Source organism: Nannobrachium achirus, assembly GCF_963921795.1.
Source record: "Nannobrachium achirus genome assembly, chromosome: 6".
Taxonomy (NCBI): domain Eukaryota; kingdom Metazoa; phylum Chordata; class Actinopteri; order Myctophiformes; family Myctophidae; genus Nannobrachium; species Nannobrachium achirus.
Window position 1 is genome coordinate 39,488,698 of NC_137815.1, and position 21,534 is coordinate 39,510,231.

Sequence of the window (21,534 nt, forward strand, 5' to 3'; positions counted from 1 at the left end):
TAATAGTACTTTACATAGCGACTGCGACTGTTAAATGTGTAATTAGGAACCCATAAACCGTTTACATTTGTCCAATGAAGATGCGATGCGCCCCTCCGGTAATGGAATGGTCCAGTTCCTCTGGCCCTCCTCTTTTGCAGCGCTGCTCGCGCTCACAGCTGATAACCAGTGGTGTACAGTAACTAAAGTAAATTTACTTTACGTACAAATTTGAGTATTTGTAGCCTACGTTACTCCACTACATCTCGGATCCAAAAAACATTGTACTTTTACTCCATTGCATACAGCATTTAATAGAAAACTTTAGTTACTAGTTAGGCCTACTTTGTAGATTTTGATTTATTAGGCTACAAAACATAGCCTACAGTGTATCACAGTATACATTTTGGCCATTTGAAAATCTACAAGCTCACAATGCGTCAAGATGCAACGCATTTGTGAGCTTGTAGATCTTGAAAATAGCAGATCATCTGCTATTTTCAAAAATTTAAATTAAATACATTTGAGACATCCTATTTCGAGTAGGCCTTCTTTTACTTTTGGTACTTTAATTGGATGCCAATGCTTTTGTACTTTTAGTACTCAAGTAAATATTGGACTTTTACTTGAGTATTTCTATATTGCAGACTCTGCAGAGTAGGCTACAGGCCTGGTAGGCTAATAGCCTACATACTTTTACGTAAAACTAGAGTACTTTTTCCACCACTGCACTGACTGCAGACAACCCGGCCTTCTCCTACCAGTGAGACTGTCTGCCAGTTCATAATCGGTGTTGCCTTGCCAGTTAATTGCCTTTTTGTCTGTAATAAATCCTCCAGCCAGCGTGCGCCGAATGTCAAATATGACCACTACTAAAACTGTCCTACTAAACATTAATTGATGGGAGAAGGAACCATTGAACAGAATTAACACAAACAGTAAAGCGAAAGTAATTGTAGTCCGATTTGGACCAGTAGGTGGCAACACTGTACGTGGTACAGCCTCAGGACAGGTGAACTGGATACTTTTACAAAGTGAGTTCAGTCCACAGGGATAACTGGGAATTTAAATGGCCCCCGGATAACATGGTCACTTAAAGTGGACCCTGGCAAGTGAATTTACATAAATGGCCAGTCTTTCACCCATTCAAAGTCAGTTGTAGTCAAGAGGATTTATATGTCACTCATACAGGACAGGTACAACTGGCAAACAGTGAAATGTTGGTGTAGTGACCTGTTCGGTGTCAGGCATATTCGCCTATAACATATTCGCCTACACGCATTTGGTCCTTTCGCCTGGCATTTTCGCCTTGGAGGAGAGTCTTTTCACCTACCTGTCTGAGCCATTTCGCCTACCCTCAATTCTGCTGTCAGACTGTCCATGTTTTCATATTATCTCTTTGTCATTTAAATATTATAGTGACTGTGACAGTGGTGTTACATGTCAAACCTACACACGGCTATCTCCATAGTAATCACATAAATACAGAGCTATTGGAATCAGGTGCGCCCAAATAATTAATTAATCCATGTCCCGATACTATACATTATTTGGTGCAGTATTGAACAGTATTCTAAAATGAACAGTATTGTAGGCCTATATTGTTTTAACATTAGGCTATACAAAATATATAGGCCTTACACCGCATGTTCCGCATGTGTGCTAAAAACAACATTACTTTATAAAAATAAGATAATAATATAGATTTAATGATAAGAGGAAAAAAAGATAATTCAAAGTTTGCATGGGGAAGGTATTCTTACCTTTAATGGAGTTAAAAATGGAGTGAATAATATGATGGACAATATCATTTAGTATCTGGAAGGTATACACATTAGCAGTAGCTTAATACTTGTAAGTTCAGTGTGTGCAAAACTGCAAAAAGGAGAATTTACAGACCAAATGCAGTTTTATTTTTTTAGGGCAAATTAATTATTGGTGTCTGACCCAGTTATAGGTAATAATGACCTAGGCAGGGGCACATACATGTTTTTTGATTACTCCTTTTGTTCTAACGCAATTGGGAGGGCTGCAGCTGTTACGAACAAGTTTAGTTAGTAAAGTATTAACTGAATAAATCACATCAAGCATAAATTATTTCCCCAAAGATGCATGTGTTTTGAGTGGAGGAATTGAGCAAATCCTGCCTAGATAGATAGATAGATACCTTTATTATCCCAAGGGGGAAAATCAGTTGCCCAGAGGCAGCACAGCAGTATAAGGTCATTTACAAAGTTACAGAGAAGTGTGAAAAAGATAAAAAGAAAAAACAAGAACAGAGTACAGAGTACAGTAAGAGCAAGGTACAACAAGAAAGGGAACGAATAATATATATGAATATATATACATAAAGTGTCCTAAAGCACAACTATCAAAATAATCTGCCTGTCTGTTCGTCCATTATTAGCCCAGTGGTTCTCAAACTCAAGGACTCCCATAATAACCTGAGGGTCCCTGGACCCCACTATTTTCCACTGGTCCAACGCCACACCACTCCACTCCACACCACACCGCCCACTTGTGCCAGGTTTTCCACTACAAGGACCTGGGTAGAGTGTTGTGAAAGTGGTACTAAACGTGGTACTAAAAAGTATCCAATCTCGAGTAGGTCTGAGCTAGGCCAAACAGGACCAAACACTTCATAATGACTGATCACTCACTGACTTTTCATTTAGACCACCAGGATATAGTTGTAATAAATGATAATAGATTATATTGTGTTATAACCAGTGTTCGAGTTATACTCCCAGAACTATGGGGGCCCTACATGGGGGGGGGGGGGGGGGGGGGGGGGGGTCATGCACGCACGGTTTTTCGCAGTTTTGATCGCGTTTTTATCGCATTTTATTCGGGTTTCCGCGTTTTTTTTTTTGCTAAACAATCGGAACGTCACACTACACTTTCCCTTTGCCCCTTTCCACATGCACCAGCCAGCAAGATAGTCTATATAGTTATAGTAGATGGAATTCTTGGTACCAACACTCCAACAGACAGACAACACCAGTATCATATAATCATTCAGTTCCAAAAGCTTTTCAGTTATCTACTTAATTTTACACCACTGTTCTACTACAGCAAGCATTATGGTATTGCTTCCCAAACGTTTTAGCCCGTGAACCAAGAGAAACTAAACCCAAACAAGTAGAAGTGAAAATAGCCGATCTACAAGCTCACAAGGAGTCGCTTCGCGCTGCGTTGTGAACTTCTAGATCTGCTATTTTCAGGACCCATACAATGTGTCCACAACGCTAGCCAAAACAGTGTTAGCTAGCAGCATAGCATCCATCATTACTCCAACTCTATTTAGCCACGACTCACTCACCAATTGTTGACAGAGTGACGATGAGACGAGCAGGACGATGTTTAATGCCTTTATAGCCTACATGGTCTTGTCTTGGTGTTCTGTTATATTCCTTTATGCTGCCTGTGTTGTTAATTTCACCACGAGTCCATCAGGGCGCAAGATACGCACTGACGACAGAGTGGACGAACGTTAAAGGCTCGTCCTATGAAAGCCATTTCCTCTCTGCACAGAAGCGCATTTCAAAACAAGAGTCTTTATTTTATTTTTTTCATCTATACAATCGATCATTCAACATGTTTATTTTGAAATTGTCCTGGAAAATAGTAGCCAAATAGCACCTACATGCCACTGAGAGGTTACATTTGTGTTGATGAGAGCCAGAGAGCGCAGGGGAGAAAAAAAAAAAAAACACTTGGGAAAAAAAAGAGACCCCATAGGGGTTTTTGACTATGGGGTCCCAGACCTTATCTATGGGGGCTAAGCCCCCATTGGCCCCCACATAACTCGAACCCTGGTTATAACCACTATTATAATCTATTATAGTGTATTTTAATTATCATAGTAATACATTAATACTTTATAATATATTATAATCACATTTATAATCCATTACAGTGCATTATAATTAGGATAGTTGTAATACAAATTTATATTGTATTATAGTCACAGTTAAAAGGGTCAATATGTTTCTTACCGATAGGGGTACTTTTTTGTAATGGAAAATGTAGATATTTTTATGTGGTGCGGTGTGGTGTGGTGTAGTGTGGTGTGGTATGGTGCTAAAACTGCAGTCGAAAAGGGGCTTTGGAGAACCACAACCACAACCACCAATATTATGTAGTGTTGACACAACATGTTTTGTTCTGTGTTCTTTATGGTGGGCAAAATGCATCTGTTGTTCCCAGTTCTCCAGTTACACTGTCCAGAGAGTATCCCACTCATGACCAATCAACAACTTAAGTCACACAGTATTTTTGTAATATATATATTTATTTACTATTATTTACAGTATATGTACATAAACATTGCTGTAGCTGCATTGATTTAATGGATTTAAAAATAAAGGTAATGCAAATCCTGTGCTGTGCCATGCTGACTGTATGAATGAGTACACCAAAAGTATAAGAGTAATTCAGTGATATGTATTTAAAGGCAGATGTGTTACAGGGAGAAAACAACAAATGTATCCCCTTTATAGTTGCTATTGTACTGTAGGTACATTTCAGATTTTGCACATACCTGGGATGTATCCTCTGTATTTAACGCATCCTAACTATAGGAGCAGCGGGCAACTATTGAACAGAACCAGCAGTTGGGTTTCATTGTCTTGCTCAAAGACACTTCGTACTAAGCCAGGAAGTTCTGGGAATCGAACCTGGGAACCCAAACAGCCACTCTATCTCCTGAGCAAAAGGACACACAATAAATTGTGTCGTCTGTTGTATTGCTCATACATAGGATTCTTCATTCATCATTCATGACTGAACTTCCACTTGCTGTGGAATGGTGAGGCGCTCCTCTTCCTCCCCTAGGGGCAGGTCATCACCTGCCTGTGCTGCATCTTCAGCTGGGATGATGGGGGCTGCAACCCCACAGGTCCCGTTTCCTATGTGGAAAGTGATGTTGACGTTCACATTGGCCGGGGGACTGATACCCTGAGAGGTGGGTTGAGGGAGGACAGTGGGCTGGAAACTGATGGACCCGGTGTTGGTGAGTAGGGGCATGGGCTCCGACAGTAAGGACTGTGGGCTCTGCAGCGGTAGGGTGGATTCAAATGAGCCTATGGACGGGTCCTCCTGACTGCTGCAGCCCTCTATCCTTGTGAAGCCATCAGAAATGTCTGAAAGGAAAAACAGATAGGTAAACAAACCTATATCCCTGTATACAGTACATACGGTACACACTCAAAGATAATGTGACAGACACAGACATACACAAACATATACACAACGCCACACTACTGTGTGGAGTGAACATAACGCACTTGCACAAGTATGCGCGCGCACACACACACACACACACACACACACACACACACACACACACACACACACACACACACACACACACACACACACACACACACACACACACACACACACACACACACACAAATACACATACAAACATATGTAAACTAGAAAGAATTGAGGTCTCCACCAGGTCAGGTAAGTTACTGTGAGCCAGCTATGTTCGGTATTCAGTTATTATAGAGTTGAGTGCAATCTGTAGAAGTACAGGGCTTAATGACCATTCAAAGACTGACCGGATTTATTGTGAGGTTCCACTGTGCTCAAAAGACACTGTTGTTCTGGGGATATGTTGGAGAAAGAAACAAGCTCAACGTTCTTTGAATGACACGGATTCACCTGTATTAGAGAAGGAGAGACAGACTGGATTAGTAAGTCATATGACGTATATTAATATAAATGATTTCCAATCATCGAGTAAACACAAGCAATGAAACTCACGTCATTTTCCCTCTCACAATTGCCATTTGCATCTATTTTTGGAGGAGCGATTTGGGCCTCTAGGTAAGTGCAGAGAGATTAAACATATTGACACATGAAGTAAACCAGTAACACTCCCTAATCGGGAGATAAGCGACCGTCAGGTCGCAGCGTGATTTTAGGGCAAAATGTGTAGGAGCAGTGTCCAAAAATGTGTTTGAAAAAATGGGCCTGATGGTGGTCCTCCACTAGGGGCATCCATTCTGGAGCACCAGGAGTCGGTGGTCCCCAGGAATTCCCCGTGAACAGCCCCGTTTGGGTGGTCATTTCTTTGGTCATTTTTGCACTTTTTGGCGGCGGTGGAAGGGGGTCCTTGAGGGTCCCTGGAGCTCCGGGGGTCCCTGGTGGGGTGGAGGTTGTGGATTGGCAGGCAAGGAGTGTGTGTGCAAAGTTTGGCATGGATTGGGGTAACGGTGGCGGAGATATGAGTTGGGGAAAAGTGTGACATGACGGATAGACTGACAGACTGACTGACTGACAGACAGCCGATGGAGGTTTTGGTAGTAACTGCGACCTGACGGTCGCAATCAGAAATGAACAAATCAAATGTGCAGCATAATAAACAAAATAAATTATGTAATTTAAAATGTTCCAGGCTACCTTCACCATTTATCCGAGTGGTTTTGCGGCGGATCAACAGCACCAGGACAATAATCAACACCATAAGAAGTCCAGTGACACCAGCAATTACTGCAACTAAAGAAGTAGGTAGGCAAAAGTACACATATGTAAATTCACAATATTTGTAGATCCACACAAACAAACATTTTAAAACTGAAACACTGTTTTGGTCACAAAGCTACTTCTTCATAACTTACTGAATAATAAACCTTGACCAATTAGCGTACCTAATTGTGCCCCAGGTTCTGATATTTGTGGTTTTGTTGGTTCTTCTGAGTTGACAACTACATCATTTGTACTGACAGGTCCAGGGGGTAAGCTTGATGGAGTCGTTTGTAGATTTATGGTTTGGTGCACAGAACTGCCATGTGGCTCTGTCTGCATCCTTGGATTCAGGGTTGTATAAGCAGCAACCGCAGGCTCACACTCTGTGTCTGAGGTAGCATTGCCATGTTTCACGACAGCCCTTCCTTGACAACTGGAGAGGGAGGGAAACATTTTAGAAGATCTTATGCACCACAAATAACTGTATAGTCTAGCTATGTGGTTGTGCTTCACTCACTCTGTATGAGGCCGACAACACTCAGTGTCAGAGATCTTATTAGAGAATGTCCCATCAGGACATTTTTGACACTTCACATTGCTGTCTTTTCTGCCTGAAATACATATACAAAAAATAAAAAAATAAATAAATAAAAAGGTATATCAAAATATAGGCTACATTATCTAATACAGGCTACATACATCTAATTTTAACCAGGATCCCTGGCTATTAAGCCAAATATGCCTTAATACATTATAATTGCTCCCTATGGGGCTTTTAAGCCGTGACATCATTTTGTAGTCAGACCTCCAAGCAAATTTATTATTAATATCTGTCCCTCGCTATTTCAACAGATCCGAGACAAGTATAATTCTACCACTTTCCTTTCAACAACAAAGAGAAGAAAAATTTGTAAATAGTAAAAATTGTAAAAAGATTCACAGGTTTTGGGGCCAGTTGGCCAAAAATTCACATGTCTGTAATTAATAATGAAGTTACTATGTTCAATTCAATTCAATTCAATTCAATTCAATTCAATTCAATTCAATGTTATTAAAGTGTCAAATCAGCATCGTACCTTCTTTATAGACCCCATACCCAACCTTGCAGGATGTGTATGGTCTACATTCTGCACAGTATGGGTCCTCAAAATCCATTAAGCAGAAGAACCCAGTCCGACACACACATTTGGAACTAGTGGTGCTGGTGCAGTTCTGGGCATACGTCAGACCCTTTTCTGTTCAAAAAGAAACAAAGAGGCCGTTTCACATACAGGAGCTACCAAAGTAATGAACAGGTACCGTACTGTATATAATAATGCAATAATCCACCTACTTGTTTTACACTCAGGGCATCTACGGCAGTTCCGAGCATAGTTAAAGTCCTCCATGAATTGGTCGCTGCCACACTGTTGACACTCTGTGTCATTTGTGTCACTGCATTCCTCTATCCGCTTCTTCCCTGTTAGAAAAACAAATGCAAGATACACAAAAACATGCAAAGTTTGGTGACTTTACTACATGTTTTCAAATATCAGTTACGGTAATTGGGAATCTGTAATAAAGTGATGCTGTTGAGATAATCTTAAACTTTATTTCATTAACAGTCTTGTGCCTGCCATGATGACTGTACCCCTCATTCCACTCTGAAGCAGAAAAGCGGTAATCCAATGAATTCCAAAATTGTGTAATGATTTGATTCCATTTGTACATTCATTACATTAACACTGAGGATATTGGGGCCCGGCCCTCTATGGTGCATCGGTTGTCCATGTTCAAGGAAGGAAACCGGGCAGCTAGAGCGAACTGTCGCTGCACTATCAACTCCTACAGGTTGGTCAGGGCACCTGTTCAGTTGGGAGCTTAACTGAGAAGAATATCATGTTCCTCCACATGCGTTAAAGGGGTATTTCGGTCAAAAACGACTTTCCTACCTTTCTAATGATGATTCGGGAAGCTTCTGGGTTGATCCAGGTGTTGTTTGACCCATAGCAGCATTTTGTTCCATTTTCGATTTTCTCCCCTGCACCCCACGGCTCCAAAACGGCACCTTTTGGGTCGTTCCGTAATCCGGTTATTATTCTCGCTCAAAATTCACTTTTCTCGCTCGGTATCAGTCCCTCATACTGTTGTTAGCATATCCGAGCTACACCAGCTCCTGGTCGCCGCCATGTTTGTTTACAAAAAGCTCAACTCTCAACTCGCAGCCCAGGAGAGAACACTGGGAAATCCCGTTTTGTATCGCGTGACTCCCCGACGCGCGACGAACAATAAAACACAAAAATGCTCTTAGCCAAAGAAAAAAGATGTAACTATGTCGACAAAGTCTGCAGAGTGATGTATGGTGTAGCCTCTTGTCTGCCTCAACCAGTAACAGGCTGTGGGGGAGGGAGGTGGAGCTGTGAGAGCAGCAGCAGCAGCAGCAGCAGCAGCTCGTGAACGCGCGTTTCCCAACGGGTTAGGGATTTCCCAGTGTTTCTCTCCTGGGCTGAGAGTTGAGAGTTGAGCTTGAAGTAAACAAACATGGCGGCGACCAGGAGCTGGTGTAGCTCGGATATGCTAACAACAGTATGAGGGACTGATACCGAGCGAGAAAAGTGAATTTTGAGCGAGAATAATAACCGGATTACGGAACGACCCAAAAGGTGCCGTTTTGGAGCCGTGGGGTGCAGGGGAGAAAATCGAAAATGGAACAAAATGCTGCTATGGGTCAAACAACACCTGGATCAACCCAGAAGCTTCCCGAATCATCATTTGAAAGGTAGGAAAGTCGTTTTTGACCGAAATACCCCTTTAAGACCTCCCGGTGAAACGCCTCACTGTCAGGTGAAAAGCCGACTGGCAGCATCATATATATCGCAGAGGACTGAGAGGAGACTCATGCTCTCCTACATCACGGTTCATATTTGAACTGGGGAGCATTACATTTAGTTTGACTCGGTTCCACAGATATAAATTGTGAAAATAGCCTACAAACAGCTCGCACAGCGATACATTGTGAGCTTGTAGCTTGTAATTTCATAATGTGCCTCTTTCTTACGTAATATTTGACAATTTGGCCAATTTGGTATCAAAAAGCTCTTAAAGGTCATTACATTGTAACTTTAGAAATGTGCAGCATGATGATACCCTGTATACACTAATAGTGAGGTTGTTAACTGTTGAATGAGAAAACAATGTTGCACATTAAGTTCATCATCCGGGGACCGACCCCTCAAAATAATTTGCCTACCCTACTGGGGGTCCCGATCCCCATTTTGGGAAACACTGACCTTCACCCTCTATAATGAGCAAGTAAGTAAGATTTAAAATAAACAAATAAATAAATTAACACTTGACGGTATACATCTAATCTGAACACCATGACATTCTGCATAATAGTAAGCAAACACAAAATTCTCTAAACTAAAGCCCACTAAAATTGATATGATCCTATAACTCCTCTAAAGGCAGTAGGAATCAGTATGAGGCTATTCAGGAGTGAAGCCATCTCTTACCAGGGGGACACTTGCTGCAGCACAAGTTTGGTACACCATCCGATAGATATTCTCTTGTTGGGTTCTTACATTCTCCACTTGAATCTGCATGATATGGTAGGGAATACTCCTGCTGCTGCTTAACAGAAAAAGTTGAAAAGAAAGAGGTTGCTGTAATGAGCAGCTCAATTAGTACAATTAGTGTGTGTGTGTGTGTGTGTGTGTGTGTGTGTGTGTGTGTGTGTGTGTGTGTGTGTGTGTGTGTGTGTGTGTGTGTGTGTGTGAGACTAACTCAAGGACTGTCGATTCAAATCTGTCGTGTCGTGTGTATCACATCCCGACAGATCAGTGTGTTGTGTGGAATGGGAATTTTGGTGGACCAGCGTTTGTCCAGAACCCTAAATCCTCAAATCTCTGTATCTCTCCGTCTATGCTTTTTATGCCCATATATGGAGATCCTTGATATCATCAACATGATGTCATGGTACTGACATCATAGACTAGCACTTCAATAGTGCTCTGACAACGGGTGAAAGGGGTATAGAGGGTATGCGAGTGACATCATCATCATACCCGGAGGTTATGTGGGAACGCCTACTGAGTGGCAAAAAACTACTTTCTTGCGTTGACAGCCCATACATCCAAACAGAAAAGTCTTATCTGATTGCATTAAACAAAGTTAAACAATGTTAAACTCACTTTGCCACTCGGTGTGCCACTTGATTTGCCATTCACTTTATGCATGCGCATACCATCTATTGAATATGCATAACTATAAGGGACATGCATTCCCAGAGGGCATCATTCCTCACGGGCATCGGTCTAGTTGGTATTGACCTACTGCTGTTGGCTGGTTTTGGTGCCAGCCAGGTAATATCATTTATCTGTCATTTTCTATTTCAGTTTCATGAGAAGTTTCACACAGAAGACAGAGGTTCAAATTCAGGGGGTTCACTTCACACAGATTTACCCAAAAGAAATCAGTATTTCTAAGCGTTAGACAATAGTGTTTTGGCGTGTATATACAATCAGGCGCTAAATTTCATACTTCCTTCAAATCTTTTCCTCCCATTCCATCAAAGAGTTGCTGATCATAGCAGTGTATTTCTTGTACAACAGGAAATAGAAGAGTCTACACAAGGGGCGGCTTCATTTGTATACGTGTGGTTTAACCACTGACAAAGAATTACTGTAGACGATAAGAGACTCAGAGATGGTCTTCCTATGTGAGAACATGTTATTATTTCCGTTTTCACTTTGGCTGCATTCCTGAAACAACCACACCGTTTCTCCAGAAGTGATAAGACGGGAAGCAGCAGAACACAAGGTTATTGCCTGTGTATGAGCTGTTCTGGTGCATCAGGTGCCAAAAATGTTAAACTATTAACAGTGCAGTGTAACTATTGTTTTACACTGATGTTAATTTCCTCATACAATGAATTCAAGTGTAGTAGTATTGTTATTACTGAAAGTGGATTTTAATATGATTAAATGTGATAGGCTACAACAAATTCCCCACATTCCATGGCTATATGCCAGTTGTAGTCTGCTTGTGTGGAGCTGATCTTTTCCATGTAATGTATTTATAAAGACACATACAGAGAAAGAAAAAGGGATGCATTTCAGTACGCCTATAATAGAGTAGACTCAATAAAAATATAGAGTAGACTCAATAAAAATTAGTCTATTAATTAATCAATCTAATAACCCATCATAAAAGTAGAGTGTAGAAAGTTAAAGATGTAGGCCTATAGGATTATGACGAGACATTTTTTATTTTATTTCGGTATTTGGATTGTTGAATTCATAAAAGCAATAGCAGATGTCCTATTAGCCTGGCATTGGCCAGATTGATTCACTCACACAGGGGGAATTAAGAAATTGCCCCAGAATAATTTTGAATGTTTATACAGTATCCTAAACCTATAATGGAGATGCTGGGTCCCCCACACATTTGTATTTAAAGGTAGAATACATGCCTAAGTTTCTTATGCATTTAATGAAATCCAGCTAAATAGGAATGTACAACAATATTGACACCTTTCAAGGGGAAGTCTAATCTGTAAACCTAATCTACCGGATTAGTATACAGTAGGCTACTCCCTAACATTCCAAACCCATGCGACAAATTAACATCAGCTGGTGATACAGTATTGAAATCGATGCTACTCACTGCTGCCCTACTTCCAAAGTACGCTCCCGAGGAGAATGTCTTACCTGTGTAGTTCTGGCATTCAGCAGCAGGATCGCAAACAGAATACACGTAGAGTCCCTCATTGCTTTCTGAATCTAAACTATAGATCGATCGACTACAACCGACAATGACTACAACTAACGTGTAACTTCATTTTAGAAAGCTGACACAAACCGTCAGTGACAAGCTGTTACGATCAGAGTGATTTAAACTTCCCCGAAATTCAGACGGGCTTTCTTTGGTAACATTCAAGACAGGAAACAAAGCGACCTGCCTCTAAACTAGTCAGAGGAAGTTGACTGATGGCTGCACATAGAAAGGCATGTCAAGAAGTAATTGTCTCTGAAATAAAAATCAAGTCATATAAATTACACTGTGAGTGTAGGCCTATGTAGGATATACTGTATATAGGCTATGCTTTATCTTGATGCATTGATGGGCCTTCCAAAATTAAGAATTTCACCCATGTTAGCCTATGTGACGAAAAAATAAGTTTGATTATTCCGTTATCAATTGTGTATAATGGTGTGACAATTAAATATAATATGTAATTTAATGGATACTAAATTCATAAATATGATAGGCCTAGGCCAAAACAGGTGTTTTGAAAGCAGCTATACTAATAGGGTGACAGTTCTTAGTAAGCTATGCTACCCTGAATCAACCTGTTTTCCTTCCTTTGCGGTGCATTCTAGCTTGTCATTATTACTGTAAACCTGTGGGCAATGGGCATATGACAGCAAGAAAAGTCATACATGCTCCGGAAGCTTATAATGTGGTGCACCAGTCTACTTAACCAAACATCCTGAGCCTGAGCAGCGGCATCAGTTCAGCAAAAGCTATAAGGTATGGCAACATGACTGATGTCTCTCTTGCAAGACACCAGTCATGTTGCCATACCTTAGCAACAGGCATGATGAATTTATTCTAAGTACATTTCATTTTATTCCCCTGTAGCCAAGGTATGGCAGATGCCATACCTTGGCCCAATTGACGCCTCTGATCCTGAGTCAGCCAGTGCTGTTCTGTGCTCATTTCACAACCAACATGCAATGTTTTAATGCTTGTGTATGACTCATACAATTACTGTTGCATTCACAGTAGGCTATTCATTGTTCACTCTAAAGAAAACAATATTTTTTCTGGTCTCATCTTCGGTCTTTCAATCAAATACCATTTGTCTGGTAAAAGAAAGCTACAGTATTTAAGTGTATTGATCACCACTAAATCCCCAGTGATGGTTATAGGCCTTTGTTTTTGAGCGGTGGTCACACCGTCTCCATAGCGTGGCCGTGTGTGTATCCGTGCGTGTGTGTGTGTGTGTGTGTGTGTGTGTCTGTCTGTGTGTCTGTAGCCTCTGGTGTATGTAGCCTGAGTACCCTGGGTGACCAGAGAGGTGCTGTTGAGTCTAGCCTGGCCTGTGCATCAACTGCAACACACACACACACACACACACACACACACACACACACGCACCCCCCCCACCGCTCAGTTCACACGAGTGTGATTTTAAAAACCTGACAGTCCAGAGGATAATTGAAAGAAACCGATGATAGAAAAAACAGAACCAGGTGCTCACAGTATATATAACAATAGTTAAAGCAGTTAAAAGTATCAATGGTGCTCTGTGCTCAAGGGATCAAAACATGTGAAAAAACAGGCACTCAAGAAAGCCCTCTCCCTGGATGGTAGTTTTCTTCCTCATGAAACTGATATTTGAAATTGAAAATGACATTTGGAGAGAAATGCAAAGTTTCACAACCCATCTGACTGAAAATTATTTTCAGACAATGTCCCAATATGTGATTTTAGAAACATGGCATGCGCAGCACACACCAATATTTGGGGTGTTTCCCTGAATTCATGAACTGACTTCACTGAATGTGTGTGTGCCAATCCATGCTTCATTTTATATTCAGTATCTTCTGAAGTTCTTTTGTATTCTATGCTAGTCTGGCCAATTCAAAGGCGTTTTGATGACTTTGTCATTCACACCGCGGCTATCGTAACACCTCCCCCTTATTTAATTTTTATTTATTTGCACTGATCTCATAGCCTCTATGAAATCCTCAAGAATGAAATCAGTCCCTAGGACTGAGAACTTTAACCCCTGAAGGCAATTACTCAATGGCGAAGAAAGAATTCTTACTATTACTCAATGGCGAAGAAAGAATACTGTTGCTACTGAAAGAAACATTCAGTAGCAACAGTATTTTTCCAGAACATGTTTTTGGCGGGAAAGTCACACATGTTTTTGGTGGGAGTCACACAAGAGCAGCTAGAAATTGTCAGTAGCCCTGTCAAACGATTCATCCACATACAATCTAGTTCTCAGAGGGTGATCAACAGACACCATGTGATTAAACACTTCAATGTAAAATTTCCCCTCAGTGGGGCGAGACAGTGTTTAATATAAAAAATGACATGCAGGCTTGGAAAATGCAATTCTGATGATTTTGTGCTGAACTTTAAAATATTTAAATGACATGGCATCCATTTCAACACGTGACGACTGCAAGCTTGGCTTCTCACAATCAATTAACATGCATAAAAGTCAACTCAGGGGATGAAGTGGAAAAACTAGTCTGTTTCTTGGTTTGGATATGTGTGAGAGAGATTAAAGTCTGATTTATGCTTTGTACTGTATGATGGAATACAAATTATGCCTTAGATGGTCAGGTACAGTTGAGTACAGTAGATGTGGCGTAACCCTCCTGCCATGTGCAACTGAGGAGTCCACCCATTCTTCAGACTTGCTAGTCTCATGGTTAGTAGCCTATGGGGGGTAATGTGATGTAAAAGGGAAGTTAAAATACTGATTTGTCAACTTGAGAGCCAAAAGAAACAATTGGAAAAGGAAGCATGAACTATTACCCAAAACACACTTCCTTAAAGCTATTCCAGTATTAAAAAAACACAAGAAGTGAACAGTTGAACTCAGATTAAGGGTTTAGTTTCAAATATACATACACTATGTATAGTAACGACCATGTATTCACCCTATGTAACATAATAGAGCAGTGTGCATCATTACCCATATATGACACCTAAAAATGTCCATTCCACTGTGGAAAGAAAAACCTTTGTGAGTTGTAAATTAGCACATGTTTTGGTTCAGATATGATTTACAAAGTCAACTGAGGTCAAATGGTCAAAAACACTGACTATTAAGAACATATTACCAAAACATTATATCTTCACCCAGATTAATTGATTATCTGAACAAAATAATACCCCATAAACGAAGTTGAAACTCAAAAATGACAAAACAAGTTTACCCACTCCTTCATTCTTGGTGTAAACATATGATGTGAGAAGCTGAGCTTTGATATACCATCTATCATAGAACATTTTCCAATTGTATTTAATCATTCCCAGTTTAACACAACCGGCATGCAGACTATGAATTGGCTTCAAATGACAAACTCTAATAATTAGTATTGGTTTATAATCATAAAATAAAAGACAGAAAATAATACACAGTATGTAAAACATTAATACACTCAAGAAACATTGATAATTTAAATCAGGACATGAAAACAAACAATTATTATAGCATTATCAAATGGTAGGATATGTCAGTTTGTTTTGTGAGAGAGGTGCTGGAAACGGTACCGAGCCAATCGAGAAACATCTAAGATTTTGTCAGCGCGCTGGCTGCTGGACACTCCGGACATAGATAGATCCTGAAAAATTATAAAGAACCACATGTGAATAGATCATTGCTTTTACACATAATTACATTTTCATTTATGAGACATGTCAAGTTTATAGTAAAATTGCTGCAGTATTTTACCAAGTGGTCCTTGTTCTGTGACTTTTCCGAGGGACGGCCAGCAGAGGTCTCTATGTTTAGATTGCTCCGTAGGTCAAGGGTGCTAGGCTGTGACAAGATGCTATGGCCTGTATTTGACCAGCCTGACAGACAGTGCTGTAGAATTGCAAGCAAAGTGATGTGATGATTAATGACAGGGTTAATATTAATAACAATTTTAAAGTTAATAATAATAATAAAAAAGTAGATAACACAAAATAACAATGGTAAAGGAAAAGCTCACATTTGTAAAATGTAACAATATACAGTATACTAATGTTATAGGTGAGACATTTACACTGGCACACTCACCGATGGTAAACCCAAACTATCAGAGGGGTCAAAACTACAACGTCGATGGGGTTTGTACTTGTAAGTTGGCAAGAGTGTGGAACAAGGAATGCTGACCCTGAAATATAGAGAATACATCATTTCACACAGGCAAAATAAGATTTAGTGTATAACTTATGCCTCATTCACACTACAGATATATAGTTGAACGTTTTGCTTGGTAATTCAATGTAATCTCAATGGAAACCAGCTTTAAAGGCTGGGCATGTCGGCTGTCCTTGGAATCCAGCCTTTAAAGCTGGTTTCCATTGAGATTACATTGAATTACCAAGCAAAACGTTCAACACATAAAGTTACATTTCAAACTACAACCGGCTACCGTATATTACTAGAGCAGAAGAGAGCACACATCCAAGAGGACAGCTTCATTCTGTTGTTGCCTTCTATATAAAAACCCTTGCTGCAAATGCACGTCACATTACAACTTTCAGGTGACATATTCCAGAACGCAATGACGCATGAAATCGATTGTGCAAAGCTGGAAGTGTCATTTGCGCGTGGAGTATGTTTCAGGCTTCACAAAGACTCGTACTGCTATACATTTAACAGAGCAAGTTTGACAGGTATTTAGGCACCATATTTGTGCCTGTCAGTGTACATGCTTTAACGGCATTGATACCTAATAAATGCTGGTTCTGCAGCAGTGTGAGGCTGAAGGGATTTGGGCTTTTTGCACACAGGACATCGCTCCTCGGGATCCAGTGGAATTGGGAACAGTCTGCTATTGATCCTGTAACAGAATGTACCTAGAAAAGAGCAAAGCGGGCAGACAAAATAATTATTGAAGGGAATTTGCAAAACTACCTGACAGAAAGAAATTGAAAAGTTGAAATACGATTCTCACACTGATGAGTGTCCATGTGGGCCTCTTGTCCAGCCTCATCAATTAGAAGCGGTGGTGGGACAGAAAAGGTATCCTCAGGAAACCTATTAAAAGGACCAATGTACAGTAACAACAATTAAACAACACATTCATGAGTGCAGTTGTAATCAGCTTGACATAATTTATTGTCGCTGTCGGGCATACACCTGGTATCTCCATTTACTCCACTTTTTAGGTTTTCTCCCTAATTAGCCCTAATTCATTTTACAAAACTGTTGCGCAAAAGCAGCAAAAATAGCAGATCTAAAACTCAAAACACATCAAAACACAAGTTCGGTGGTTAAGTGTGTCTGTGGGTATTATAAGGTCTCCACCTCACAGTTACAATATCCAAGTGTAATGGGGTGTCTGAACCACTGACCCCTCTTGTTGGCTGTGGACACATTGGTCTTGATTGACTGATCGAAAAGTAAGGAGGTCATTGAAGAACTCGTCAGAATGCTCTAAGGAGCTCTCCACATCCAGGATTCCTTCGAGAAAAGAAGCAAACACGCCGGAGTCAGAGCTGTTCGCGTATAAAAGAGAGCTTGTGATATGAAGATTAATATCGTGTGTACCTGCTATCCAGTCATATCCGAGCAAGGGCTGCACGTATTGCCTGTCTGAGGCAGACATCTGTTCTGACATGTGAGTCTGAAATGTGACTCTGTGACCAGTCTCCCTCTACAAACACAGAATAATTTGTGTAATGTTGAGTAAGTTATCAGTGCTCAGTTCATTTGAAATCATTGAGATGGGTCACATAGTGGGAAAGTATTTTCCAGTTCAAAGCACCATCTGGTGGTCAAAATTGGAGAGAGAATAAAAATAGAATAAAAACAACTCCTGTAAATTTGTATGAACCACAAAAATACATTGTTTTTAATTCACCATTTTGGACAGATTTGTTCATGTTAATGGAGCAGTAAACAATGCCATTATAATTTATGATGCACTAGTAATAAACAAATATGTAACAGATCTCCATGTCTCTAAAGCTGGCAATACACTACAAGATAATCGGAGTCGGAGGCAGCCCGATTGTCGGGAGGGTAATTAAATAGCCCGATTATCGGTTAGTGTGCGGCCAGCTTTACTCACCCTTTCCTCGTCTCTGTCGTGGAGATGGGGTCTGGCAGTGTGTTGCCTTGTGTCATCTGCTCTGCTATGGCCCCCGGGACGTTTGTTACCGTCTTTGTAAAGGTCTGAAGACAAGTGATCAAGAATGACATGTCTGTGTTTAAGATCCCTGGACGATATTGACGTATGTTGATAATTAACTTGACAACCAAGTAAGACAACTTAACTTCAGTGAATCAATTAATATTTACACCATTGGTTCTCAAATCCAGGGGTCCTTATGGGGGTTCCCCAGTCAAATTAAGTTGATATATAGCCTAGCATCAGTTTAACCACTTAACCCTACATCAGCTATTTGAAAATTGCCGATCTACAAGCTCAGAATGTGCCTGTTATTCGTTGTGAGCTTGTAGATCTGCTATTAAAAAGGAGGTGAAAAACATTTACACAAATGTATGGGGGTCCCTGGCACAACATATTTTCAGATGGGGGTCTGAGAACCACTGATTGATTGATTTGATTGATTGAATACTTTATTCGCAGTTTGCATAGGAAAAGAAAAGCACAAGACAGTACAGTTCAGATACAAGGTCTACTAATAGGACTTTTTAAACCCAAGAAAGCAAGCACTATGGTTTACATTGGGGTCCTTTTGTACTCAATTCATACACCAATTCAACACATGTATGCTCACCCGCCCCTCTGGAGACGCCATCAATTGCTCCACTTGTTGTTTGGCGCATTGTTTCATTGTGCACGGAGGACACAGAAGGCTTAGAGAGGGCTGCTCTTATAGAATCCCGGTCGCCTTCAAACAGGGTCACCGTTTCATCAGGTTGTTGTTGGTTGTTGTCCGTTGTCTCCTCTGCTCCGGAGCCACGCAGAGAGACATGAACCTGACTGTGTTCTGTTCTGTCTGGGATCAGATCAGTGCAGTGGTGTAAAGCAGATTGATTGATTGATTGATTGAAGACTTTATTAGAAGTTTGCATAGGAAAAGGTACAGTTTCATGACGGTACAGTTCACTGGTACAAGGTCTACTAAAAGGAGATCCATGAAAAGACTAAGCTTATTTCCACTGGAAAGTATCTCATATAACATTGAATGACAGACAAATAGAACACAGTACTATGCAGTAGATATGTAAAGAAAAACAAGTTCTTAACCTGTGGGTAGGGGTTCTCAAGTTTCTCAAGTGTCAATTTAAGGACTTTTTAAGACCTCTAAAATGACAAATTAAACATTGGCCGAATTGTCAAATATTATAGGCAGAAATTGTGAAAATAGCCGATCTACATGGTCACAACACAACACCTCACAAGTTACAACGCGAGGAGTTGTGACTTGTGAGCACTGAGCATAGATCTGCTATTTTCACAATAGAACCGTGTTATACGAAATGTAATGCCTCGACTGAAAAGGTTGAGAACCACTGGTGTAAAGTAGTAACATTTTTGAGGTACTTTTACTTTACTAGAGTATTTCCAATTTCTAGTACATTTACTTCTACTCCACTAAATCTAATATGCAAATATTATACTTTTACTTCACAAAATTTGCTTATATGAAAACTTGAGTTACTTTGAAGATTTTGATTATTACTGCAGAACATACATTTAACTCACAAGCTCACAATGCGTCGCATCATGAGCTTGTAGATCTGCTATTTTCAAAAGATTTGAAAACCTGAAATGGGACAACATTCTGCACATTTTGGTAGGATATTTTGATGCCAATAGCTTTGCTTAGGCTATACTCGAGTAAATTGTGATTACCAGACTTTTACTTGTAAAAGAGTAATTCTATTACAGCATTGACAATTTTACATATAAGAATAAAATGTGAGTAGTTTCCCCACCACTGCAGATCAGTGGTTCTACTTACCGGGGAGGACCTGCTGTTGCTGCTGGTTGCAGGTTAGATTCTGCAGTCTTTCACCTCTCTGTCTCAACTGCATCAACAGCTCTTTGTTGCGCTCTCGCAAAACAGCCAAGCGATCGGATGAAGACATGGTACATGTATCTATTTATCTAAGTATTGAAGCGCATCTATGCATCTGAAATTTGCTAAATTTAATTCGGTTGGGATTTAAAGTTAGTTTACTTCCTAACAACGCCGTTGACAACATCCGTTTGATTGGATTGGATAGAAACTGTTTACCCACAATGCCATGCGACAGGATTGTACAGACCCAGGGAGAGATATTGAACAACAGAGGGCGCCGTAGTTATCTGATAAACTACCATATGCTGATAAAGTGAAACAAATATGGTTCTCTCAAACCTTTTCATGTCAATGACCCCCATATTGACACTTAGCCAGCGGACCTCCATTTGAAAAGAAATGGCAGGGACCCCCATAAGAGATTTTTTACAGCTCCAGCAGTGATTCCCAACCATGTTAATTTCAAGGACCCCCAGTTTTTGCTTTATTAGGCTACGGACCGATGGTATTTCTATCTCTGGGACCCCAATTTATATAGTAAAATCAATGTTAATTTAACTACATAACCATTTGTATACTCTCTGAGTTACATACCCATTTGGTTCCTAACTATCATGTAGTTGGGGACCCACTGGAACTCCCTCAAGGACCCCTGGCCTGGACTTTGAGAACCACTGGTTTACATACTGCCGCCTTAAACCATTAGAAGATATTGAAGAGAAACATTGTGAAAACAAACTTGAAGGGCCAACATTTTTACAAAAAATATATTTTTGAAACAAAGATGACAATGTGTGTGTGTGTGTGTGTGTGTGTGTGTGTGTGTGTGTGTGTGTGTGTGTGTGTGTGTGCGCGCGTGTGCGCGCGCGCATGTGTGTGTGTGTGTGTGTGTGTCTGTGAGTGCCTGCCTGCCTGCCTTTCTGTCTGTCTGTCTGTCTTTATGTCTGTCTGTGGATTGCAGGTCAATCATTGATATCCTGTGGGGTTAGCGGTTCCGGAGCTTGATCTTCCTGGAATCCTCAATGAAAAGCCTGATTGTTTCGTGGAAGTAACTAATTGAGCAGCCTACTGACAGTGGTCTTGTTGTGGCAGAACAACTTGCCAAGTGGGTATAAACTATAATCTAACCGTGGAGTGGCTATAGGATCTTTGATAAGCCTACACAGGCTTCGCTGATGTATACATGTTGTCCTGTATGGTGGGAATCTCACATCCACTAATGCACTAGGCCACTAGTTCACAAACACTGGCTTGGGACCCATTTAAAGCTCCCAAAACGGAATTTATTTTATCAGGCAAACAACATTTTGACCCATACCATGCAGTGAGTGATACTGCCAGTCAGGATGCTCTTGG

At 40.5% G+C, this 21,534-nt stretch overlaps 3 protein-coding genes across 3 annotated transcripts; all 3 read right to left on the bottom strand.

Moving 5' to 3' along the window:
- Positions 1 to 4,366: 4,366 nt before the first annotated feature.
- LOC308286713 (uncharacterized protein) lies at positions 4,367 to 6,871 on the bottom strand. The gene is made up of 5 exons (XM_080727813.1): positions 6,612 to 6,871; positions 6,394 to 6,489; positions 5,755 to 5,813; positions 5,550 to 5,652; positions 4,367 to 5,123 (listed from the first exon to the last, which is right to left on the bottom strand). Exons 1-5 carry the CDS (start codon positions 6,796 to 6,798, stop codon positions 4,759 to 4,761), a joined length of 810 nt encoding a protein of 269 aa, XP_080583939.1. The 5' UTR covers positions 6,799 to 6,871; the 3' UTR covers positions 4,367 to 4,758.
- A 101-nt stretch (positions 6,872 to 6,972) lies between these two features.
- On the bottom strand, positions 6,973 to 12,247 carry tnfrsf1b (tumor necrosis factor receptor superfamily, member 1B; the record flags this gene model as incomplete). The annotated part of the gene is made up of 5 exons (XM_080728218.1): positions 12,150 to 12,247; positions 9,954 to 10,068; positions 7,793 to 7,918; positions 7,536 to 7,694; positions 6,973 to 7,070 (listed from the first exon to the last, which is right to left on the bottom strand). Exons 1-5 carry the CDS (start codon positions 12,207 to 12,209, stop codon positions 6,973 to 6,975), a joined length of 558 nt encoding a protein of 185 aa, XP_080584344.1. The 5' UTR covers positions 12,210 to 12,247.
- Positions 12,248 to 12,411: 164 nt separating this feature from the next.
- miip (migration and invasion inhibitory protein) lies at positions 12,412 to 20,245 on the bottom strand (the record flags this gene model as incomplete). The annotated part of the gene is made up of 10 exons (XM_080728219.1): positions 12,412 to 12,432; positions 15,923 to 16,057; positions 16,253 to 16,349; positions 16,911 to 17,037; positions 17,136 to 17,218; positions 17,536 to 17,644; positions 17,732 to 17,837; positions 18,255 to 18,358; positions 18,928 to 19,098; positions 20,119 to 20,245. The coding sequence occupies 10 exons, from the start codon at positions 20,243 to 20,245 to the stop codon at positions 12,412 to 12,414; spliced, it is 1,080 nt and encodes a 359-aa protein (XP_080584345.1).
- Positions 20,246 to 21,534: the final 1,289 nt, after the last annotated feature.